Here is a 10,000-nt window from a genome sequence, read left to right as displayed (position 1 = left end):
TTCTTTTTTCTTTTCTTTCTTTTTTCTTTTCTTTTATTTTCTTTTATTTCATTTCATTTCATTTCATTTCATTTCATTTCATTTCATTTTATTATCCCATCCCAACCCATCCAAGCTACATATCCTGCTTCCCAGCTGAACTCATGCCTCACTTTCTTTATGCGTTAGCAAGAAGACTCGGAAAACGGCTCACAGGGTGAAGAAAGTGATGTAAGGGAATCAGATGCAAGCAATCGTGCCAGTTCAGACAAGAAGGTTAATAATGCCCATGGTTAAAGTCGTGACTGGTTGGACCACCACAGGGATTGATTGATTTTTTTGTTTTTGTTTTTTGTGTTTCACAATACATTTCTGTTCCCACACTTTTGTTTCAGCAGTGCACTCTGGAGGAATCATGCTTTCAAAAGACTTCCTTAGCCAGGATTGATTTTGGAAATCTCTCTGTTAATATGGCATGGTGTTACTTTGTTGAACTTCTTGATAGTGTGTATGAATGTCCGTACAAGCATTCTAAATCTTTGCATCTCTGTGCCCAGTGCTGAAAATTATCAGCTTGATTCTTGAATAGAGTTCAACAGAGTGGTGCATTCGCCTACTCTTCCTTGCTTCTTTGCCGTGAATTTTTAGCATCAGTGATTGGCTTACAGGGTTTTTCTGCTGATGATACCATGAAGAACATATTGGGAGAGGATGAGTGGATGAAAGAGTGACTGGGTGGGTGGGTGAGTGGGTGAATGAGCAGGCAGGTGAGTGAGTGAATGAGCAGGCAGGTGAGTGAGTGAATGATCAGGCAGGTGAGTGAGTGAATGAGCAGGCAGGTGAGGGAGGGAATGAGCAGGCAGGTGAGTGAGTGAATGAGCAGGCAGGTGAGTGAGTGAATGATCAGGCAGGTGAGTGAGTGAATGAGCAGGCAGGTGAGGGAGGGAATGAGCAGGCAGGTGAGTGAGTGAATGAGCAGGCAGGTGAGTGAGTGAATGATCAGGCAGGTGAGTGAGTGAATGAGCAGGCAGGTGAGGGAGGGAATGAGCAGGCAGGTGAGTGAGTGAATGAGCAGGCAGGTGAGTGAGTGAATGAGCAGGCAGGTGAGTGAGTGAATGAGCAGGCAGGTGAGTGAGTGAATGAGCAGGCAGGTGAGTGAGTGAATGATCTGGCAGGTGAGTGGTTGAATGAGTGAGTGGGCAGGTGAGTGAGTGCAGAAGCAGGCAGGTGAGTGAGTGAATGATCAGGCAGGTGAGTTGAGTGACTGAGCAGGCAGGTGAGTGAGTGACTGAGCAGGCAGGTGAGTGAGTGAATGAGCAGGCAGGTGAGTGAGTGAGTGAATGAGCAGGCAGGTGAGTGAGTGAGTGAATGAGCAGGCAGGTGAGTGAGTGAGTGAATGAGCAGGCAGGTGAGGGAGTGAATGAGCAGGCAGGTGAGTGAGTGAATGATCAGGCAGGTGAGTGAGTGAATGATCAGGCAGGTGAGGGAGTGAATGAGCAGGCAGGTGAGTGAGTGAATGATCAGGCAGGTGAGTGAGTGAATGAGCAGGCAGGTGAGTGAGTGAATGAGCAGGCAGGTGAGTGAGTGAATGAGCAGGCAGGTGAGTGAGTGAATGAGCAGGCAGGTGAGTGAGTGAATGATCAGGCAGGTGAGTGAGTGAATGAGCAGGCAGGTGAGTGAGTGAATGAGCAGGCAGGTGAGTGAGTGAATGAGCAGGCAGGTGAGTGAGTGAATGAGCAGGCAGGTGAGTGAGTGAATGATCAGGCAGGTGAGTGAGTGAATGAGCAGGCAGGTGAGGGAGGGAATGAGCAGGCAGGTGAGTGAGTGAATGAGCAGGCAGGTGAGTGAGTGAATGAGCAGGCAGGTGAGTGAGTGAATGAGCAGGCAGGTGAGTGAGTGAATGAGCAGGCAGGTGAGTGAGTGAATGATCTGGCAGGTGAGTGGTTGAATGAGTGAGTGGGCAGGTGAGTGAGTGCAGAAGCAGGCAGGTGAGTTGAGTGACTGAGCAGGCAGGTGAGTGAGTGACTGAGCAGGCAGGTGAGTGAGTGAATGAGCAGGCAGGTGAGTGAGTGAGTGAATGAGCAGGCAGGTGAGTGAGTGAGTGAATGAGCAGGCAGGTGAGTGAGTGAGTGAATGAGCAGGCAGGTGAGGGAGTGAATGAGCAGGCAGGTGAGTGAGTGAATGATCAGGCAGGTGAGTGAGTGAATGATCAGGCAGGTGAGGGAGTGGATGATCAGGCAGGTGAGTGAGTGAATGAATGATCAGGCAGGTGAGGGAGTGAATGATCAGGTAGGTGAGTGAGTGAATGATCAGGCAGGTGAGTGAGTGAATGATCAGGCAGGTGAGTGAGTGAATGATCAGGCAGGTGAGGGAGTGGGTGGGTGAAAGAACATATTGGGAGAGAGTGAATGGATGAGAGTGTGAATGGATGAGAGAGTGGCTGGGTGGGTGGGTGAGTGGTTGAATGAGTGAGTGGGCAGGTGAGTGAGTGAAGAAGCAGGCAGGTGAGTGAGTGAATGAGCAGGCAGGTGAGGGAGGGAATAAACAGGCAGGTGAGTGAGTGAATGAGCAGGCAGGTGAGTGAGTGAATGAGCAGGCAGGTGAGTGAGTGAATGATCAGGCAGGTGAGTGGTTGAATGAGTGAGTGGGCAGGTGAGTGAGTGCTGAAGCAGGCAGGTGAGTGAGTGAATGATCAGGCAGGTGAGTTGAGTGACTGAGCAGGCAGGTGAGTGAGTAAACGAGCAGACAGGTGAGTGAGTGAATGAGCAGGCAAGTGAGTGAGTGAGTGAATGAGCAGGCAGGTGAGTGAGTGAGTGAATGAGCAGGCAGGTGAGTGAGTGAGTGAATGAGCAGGCAGGTGAGTGAGTGAGTGAATGAGCAGGCAGGTGAGTGAGTGACTGAATGAGCAGGCAGGTGAGTGAGTGATTGAATGAGCAGGCAGGTGAGTGAGTGAGTGAATGAGCAGGCAGGTGAGTGAGTGAGTGAATGAGCAGGCAGGTGAGTGAGTGAGTGAATGAGCAGGCAGGTGAGTGAGTGAGTGAATGAGCAGGCAGGTGAGTGAGTGAATGATCAGACAGGTGAGGGAGTGGATGATCAGGCAGGTGAGTGAGTGGATGATCAGGCAAGTGAGTGAGTGAGTGAATGAGCAGGCAGGTGAGTGAGTGAGTGAATGAGAAGGCAGGTGAGTGAGTGAGTGAATGAGCAGGCAGGTGAGTGAGTGAGTGAATGAGCAGGCAGGTGAGTGAGTGACTGAATGAGCAGGCAGGTGAGTGAGTGATTGAATGAGCAGGCAGGTGAGTGAGTGAGTGAATGAGCAGGCAGGTGAGTGAGTGAGTGAATGAGCAGGCAGGTGAGTGAGTGAGTGAATGAGCAGGCAGGTGAGTGAGTGAGTGAATGAGCAGGCAGGTGAGTGAGTGAATGATCAGACAGGTGAGGGAGTGGATGATCAGGCAGGTGAGTGAGTGGATGATCAGGCAGGTGAGTGAGTGAAGAAGCAGGCAGGTGAGTGAGTGAGTGAATGATCAGGCAGGTGAGGGAGTGAATGATCAGGCAGGTGAGGGAGTGGGTGGGTGAAAGAACATATTGGGAGAGAGTGAATGGATGAGAGAGTGGCTGGGTGGGTGGGTGAGTGGTTGAATGAGTGAGTGGGCAGGTGAGTGAGTGAAGAAGCAGGCAGGTGAGTGAGTGAATGAGCAGGCAGGTGAGGGAGGGAATAAACAGGCAGGTGAGTGAGTGAATGAGCAGGCAGGTGAGTGAGTGAATGAGCAGGCAGGTGAGTGAGTGAATGAGCAGGCAGGTGAGTGAGTGAATGATCAGGCAGGTGAGTGGTTGAATGAGTGAGTGGGCAGGTGAGTGAGTGAATGATCAGGCAGGTGAGTTGAGTGACTGAGCAGGCAGGTGAGTAAGTAAACGAGCAGATAGGTGAGTGAGTGAATAAGCAGGCAAGTGAGTGAGTGAGTGTATGAGCAGGCAGGTGAGTGAGTGAGTGAATGAGCAAGCAGGTGAGTGATTGAATGAGTGAGTGGGCAGGTGAGTGAGTAAGTAAATGAGCAGGCAGGTGAGTGAGTGACTGAATGAGCAGGCAGGTGAGTGAGTGAGTGAATGAGCAGGCAGGTGAGTGAGTGAGTGAATGAGCAGGCAGGTGAGTGAGTGAGTGAATGAGCAGGCAGGTGAGTGAGTGAGTGAATGAGCAGGCAGGTGAGTGAGTGAATGAATGAGCAGGCAGGTGAGTGAGTGAGTGAATGAGCAGGCAGGTGAGTGAGTGAATGAATGAGCAGGCAGGTGAGTGAGTGAGTGAATGAGCAGGCAGGTGAGTGAGTGAGTGAATGAGCAGGCAGGTGAGTGAGTGAGTGAATGAGCAGGCAGGTGAGTGAGTGAGTGAATGAGCAGGCAGGTGAGTGAGTGAGTGAATGAGCAGGCAGGTGAGTGAGTGAGTGAATGAGCAGGCAGGTGAGTGAGTGAGTGAATGAGCAGGCAGGTGAGTGAGTGAGTGAATGAGCAGGCAGGTGAGTGAGTGAGTGAATGAGCAGGCAGGTGAGGGAGTGAGTGAATGAGCAGGCAGGTTAGGGAGTGGGTAGGTGAGTGTGTGAGCAGATGGGTGGGTGAGTGGGCAGATGGATGGGTGAGTGGGCAGATGAGAGAGAGAGAGAGAGAGAGAGAGAGAGAGAGAGAGAGAGAGAGAGAGAGAGAGAGAGAGAGAGAGAGAGAGAGAGAGAGAGAGAGAGAGAGAGAATTATTTTAAATGTTGCACCATAAATGCTAGAAGAAATTAAAAATATGTAACGCTTGGAGGGTTTGCTTTAAAAGTTTCGTGAAACATCCCATCATGATAAATATGAAATACTTTTGCACATGATTCCATATATCACTTGGAGCACATTTAAATAATTAACACTATTAAAGGTCTTATATCCTAATTTGTTGATATGATATGGTTCTTTTCTGTGGTTTATCATATACATTAACAGTTTATGAATGTTAATAGTCAGGATTTCATTCTACAGCATGTATTTTCATGACAGAAGGTGGTTGGTTTGAGCTATTTATTGTACATATTGTGACTGTACGTGGACAGCCAAAACAGATTCCTTTCGTAGGGTAAAGCAGTGTGCCTCTCAGTACAGTATTACACTTACTTTAAACCAGATTTTCAGTGTTTTAAATTATGTTCTCTTTCTGTTTTTGTCCCCTACTTTCTGTCTCTTTTTCTTGCCCTGCCTTTCGTCCTTCATGTTTCCACAAATGTTTTTGATTTTATGATGATGTTATAGATTTTTTTTATAGATCTTAAAAACTATCAGGAGCAGATACTTTTGCAAAAATAGCCCAGGAATAAGAATAACGAGTGCATCTTACCATGGCAGGTCCCAGAGGGCATAAAGGGAGCTTCCACAAGCAAAATTGAGAAGGAAAAGAAGGAAAAGTCCCACATGGTGACTGGACATTGTGATGGAGAGAATGACCTGGGATACTTGAACACTACTCTCAGGTGAGTTGCGTGGCCCAGATTACTTCTTCTTCAGTTTATGAGTCTTTCCTCTTTGTATTTTTTAATTTTATTTATTGATTTTTTATTTTTTATTCCTACTGTATTATTAACACCATCATTATCATTATTGATATTAACATTATTATTATGATTGTTATTATTGTTAGTTTCATAGTTTTCATATCATAACATATTTGTCATTTATGGAGAGGATCTTTTTAGTTAATAAGTCATGTGATGTTTTCATATTCCTCTGAATTATTGATTCTAATTGGAACCTCCACTCATTTCAGCAAGGAATCCAAAGTCGGCTTTAAACGCTGGGCAGCCCACGATGATGCACAGCTGAACTTTTGCAAAATTGATGACGACAGTTCTGAGGATAGTGAATATGTTGACCTATTGCTGAATCCTGAGCGGTACACAGGTTATGCAGGACCTTCAGCACATAGAATATGGAGAACAATATACCAAGAAAACTGCTTTAAGTAAGAATTTGTTACCCACATAATTATTCTGTAATTGATGCTGTCTAATCCAAGTAGTTACATGTTTTCTTTCAGTCACTCATAATTTATCTCTGTATTGAATAGATTCTTCTGTTTTTTTATTTCTTGATGTTAATTTTTCGACTTAGTTTTTTACATATTAAGGGTAATTGTACATCCACAGGCCGTCTAGGGCAATTGGGCGTTACACAGACTTCAGTAGTATCGGAGGTGAGTTGTTGTAATGGGTTGAATTGTGCTTTAAAGGGTGATAAAGAAAAGGTTTTGATATAATATAAATATTGTAAATGGTAATTGTTTGTTAAATGATAATGATTATAGTTTGTCCCTCTAACATTGTAAAAGGAATTGGCTAAAGTTGATTTTTCCAAGATTGTTAATTTATGGTTAACCCATTGGTGATCGCTAATCAAGCTGTCTACTGTCGTTTTCTTTTGTGAACTTTGTTTGCACATAGATGCGCAGCTACCAAGAAGCCAATCACTAAGCCTACAGTGTTTTCTGCTGGTTTACCCTTTCATTGGGTTTTTGGGAGTAAGATTTTTTTTTTTTTTTCTAATTTTATTAATATTGATGTTATTATTTATTATTGTTAATGTTACGTTAATTATGATATTGACAGTATTAATAGCTATAAAAAGCAAAAAATAATATTTCCATAAATTAAGGGAAAGGGTAAACAAGTGAAATGAATATAAGTAATTGGCTCCTTGGTGGTTAAGCACCTCTGGCGCCATCTAGGTGTCAAGACAATCAATTAACAAAAAGAGACAATGGAAATGGCCTGTATTCTTGCCATCCCATCACCATTGGGTTAAAACCACGATATGAATGCATCAGTGTTTTTTAAAGATAATGATCATACTAATATGATGTGCAGCAATCTTATTTCATGTTTTCTTTATTTGTTGACTAAGAGTGTTTTAATTTGATTTACACTTTCACAATTTTCTTAAAGTTCCCATGTTGAGTCCCATTGCAAGAATGTGCTAATCCCTAACAATGGATCAATATATTGGTTGAATCAGCTTGTCTTACTGACTCATTTTCTATTGACATTCTGTAGATGATTCAGTATTAGTGTTTGGATTTTAGGCCTTGTTGCAATGATATACTCAGACTTGAATAATCAAATCTAAATGAAATACATTGATTGATCCCATTTCTCATTTGCATTTCCCTCTTTCTTCCCTTCTCTTATGTAAAAAACAGCCAATGATTTTCTGAAAGGTAAGAGAGCGTCCCGTAGGTGGTGGTGTTTTTCGTTGTTTTTCCTTTACACTCGTTCAGTTGGCAAACAAGGTTCTTGTTATTTTTTGTTGAGAAGAGATAGCTTGGAAGAGAACAGACAAGCAACATTATATTTTGAGTTTGCAAACCATTGAAGCGAAAAGAAGTGTTAGTTTATGCTGCATTTTCTCTGTTTGTGTATGTATGCATGTATGTTTGTGTGCATGCCTATGACTGTGTGTGTACATGTGTTGCCCAGTGGTGTCTTATGTGACATGCTTCATGAGATACAAATGGATGAGTTGACTGAAGACAGTTTTTATGCATGGGAAAATGTATACACTCTGTCCAGTGAGTCCAGAAGGAAGAAGGAAGTTGTAACGATTCTTTTTGGCAAGTTTTTCTAGACGTCAGGATTTGTAAGAAGGAACAGACCTTCCAGTGAACTTCCAGAATGTGGACACTAGAGACTGATGAGTAATGGCTGTAGTTGATAAGGGGGATTAGATTATTTGTGAAATATTTTTCAGTGACTGCTAGTGTCAGAATAACTTGTAAAGAATTGAAGCTGTAAGGTGAACTGGATTGTATGCGAGTTTTTATATGGTTTATGTAGACATTGATTAATTTTGTTATGTGCCTGTGTGTATGTGTTTGTGTCTGTCTGTCTGGATTGGATTGTAAGTCAGTTTTGTATGGTTTATGTAGATAGTAATTAATTTTATGTGCCTGTGTGTGTGTGTGTGTGTGTGTTTGTGTCTGTTGGTCTTTCTGTCTGTCTGTCTGTTTAGATGTGTGTGTGTGTGTGTATGTGTGTGTGTGTGTGTGTTTGTCTATCTACATTTGTGTGTCACTGTGTGTCTGTCTACATTTGTGTGTCTCTGTGTGTCTGTCTACATGTGTGAGTGTGTATGTCTGTGTCTTTCTATATATGTGTGTGTGTGTGTGTGTGCGTGTGTGCGTGTGTGCAGGCACTTATAGTTCATTTTTGTATTTGGAACAATCAGTTTTAGATTTTTTTTTTTTTTTTTATGGGAGTACATAATGCAGCATAGGTAATGGCATTGATATCCTCTTTAAGTATTTGCAATAAAAGGGATAGAATATCATCTGGAACTTGTTAGCCACATGATGTTTTTAGTTCTTTACCTGATGCTGCCGGGCATGGCAAGTAGGCACATGCCATGAACACTGTAAGTCACTGTGAGTTTAGTTTATTAATTTTCTCTACACATACATGGTTCCACAACTACTTAGTCACCTTTCTCACCTGTTCACCCTTTTTCTTGATTTTTGAAATTTTATTCTTTTATCATGAATTGCTGTTAGTAATATAAATATCAGCATCTATTATGATGACAGCATTGACAGTGATAGCATTGGTAGAAAAAAAAAAAGTGAAGTCAGGTGAGGTCATGAGGTCGAGCTTGTGGCTTGAGCACTTGTGGAGCCATCGACATTTCACAAAATAGTACTACAAAGAATACTACATTTTCCCGGTGGCACAGGGTTAAAGTATTGCTTGGACTCTTAGTTTACAGAATGGCTAAGGTGACTTTTTGAGGTACTTCAGGGGTTTCAGGATCAATGCTGTAATACATAAGGTGGTGGAATGTAGTTACATGTGACTGTCGCATGACTCAAGCATGGGACCTGAGTCTGAGAAGTGGTTCATTTTAGTATTAGTATATATTTACAGTTCTTAGTTGCTACAAATACACACACACACACACACACACACACACACACACACACACACACACACACACACACACACACACACACACACACTCTCTCTCTCTCTCTCTCTCTCTCTCTCTCTCTCTCTCTCTCTCTCTCTCTCTCTGTCTCTCTGTCTCTCTCTCTCTCTCTCTCTCTCTCTCTCTCTCTCTCTCTCTCTCTCTCTCTCTCTCTCTCTCTCTCTCTCTCTCTCTCTCTGTCTCTCTCTCTCTCTCTCTCTCTCTCTCTCTCTCTCTCTCTCTCTCTCTCTCTCTCTCTCTCTCTCTCTCTCTCTCTCTCTCTCTCTCTCTCTCTCTCTCTCTCTCTCTGTCTCACTCTCACTCTCACTCTCTCTTTTTTCTCACTATTTTCTCTCTCTCTCACTTTGTGTGTTCACCCTCTCTTCTCTTTCTTTCTCCCATTCATAAATACAAAGATCTACTTATACCATAGCATAACTGTGCATGCCTCATTTGAAGTCAATTTTATATTCTGTAATCTTCTGCTGTAAGAAGTACTAGTATATTATAATCTTGTTTTTGGGCCACTTTTTGGCAAGTTTAGAGTACTGTAGTTCATACAAGGCATAAAGATAGTCATTAAATCATCTTTTCATCATTAGATGTAGTGCATGCTAAAAGGTTCCACATTTTGAAGTTCATATGGATTGTTTTTAATTTCCTGGAGATGTGCCAAGAGTTGGGTGCTGTTTTGTAATACTGTTTTAAATTCACCGAAGTGGTTCACTATTGTTTCCTGTTGAACATTTTTGAAGTAGTATTAAATCACTTGGTATGAAATTAATAAAACAGCTAGAATCTTCATTTCAGTATTATTTTTTTTTAATTTGACCCAGCTTCACTACATTTAATGATGGTATGATTGCAGAAATGTGCTTGGAAAAAAGAACATTTTACAGAGCTATTTCCGGCCTCCATACCAGTATCAACATTCACCTGTGTGCTAACTACCTCCTGTCAGGTAATTTATTTACTTATTTGTATTATTTTTTTGTGAATCAGATTTATCCTTCACTTGTCAAATAATATTTTCTGATTATCTTATTTATTGTATT

The 10,000-nt window shown here is 42.8% G+C and overlaps 1 protein-coding gene across 3 annotated transcripts in view; it reads left to right on the top strand.

The window, feature by feature from the left end:
* Positions 1 to 10,000, top strand: part of LOC125028891 (ero1-like protein) — a 19,817-nt gene that overhangs the window by 5,960 nt on the left and 3,857 nt on the right. Inside the window, exons 4-9 of one of the 3 annotated variants that reach the window (XM_047618484.1) lie at positions 169 to 255; positions 5,343 to 5,467; positions 5,761 to 5,955; positions 6,140 to 6,186; positions 7,189 to 7,206; positions 9,814 to 9,906. In XM_047618484.1, the coding sequence (XP_047474440.1) occupies positions 169 to 255; positions 5,343 to 5,467; positions 5,761 to 5,955; positions 6,140 to 6,186; positions 7,189 to 7,206; positions 9,814 to 9,906 (565 nt within the window). The remainder of the gene's footprint in view (positions 1 to 168; positions 256 to 5,342; positions 5,468 to 5,760; positions 5,956 to 6,139; positions 6,187 to 7,188; positions 7,207 to 9,813; positions 9,907 to 10,000) is intronic. The other 2 variants (XM_047618486.1, XM_047618485.1) reach the window with 2 other exon arrangements.

The sequence above is a fragment of the Penaeus chinensis genome, chromosome 9, assembly GCF_019202785.1.
Source record: "Penaeus chinensis breed Huanghai No. 1 chromosome 9, ASM1920278v2, whole genome shotgun sequence".
In the NCBI taxonomy this organism is placed as follows: Eukaryota; Metazoa; Arthropoda; class Malacostraca; order Decapoda; family Penaeidae; genus Penaeus; species Penaeus chinensis.
This window is presented reverse-complemented; position numbering and strand designations above follow the sequence as displayed.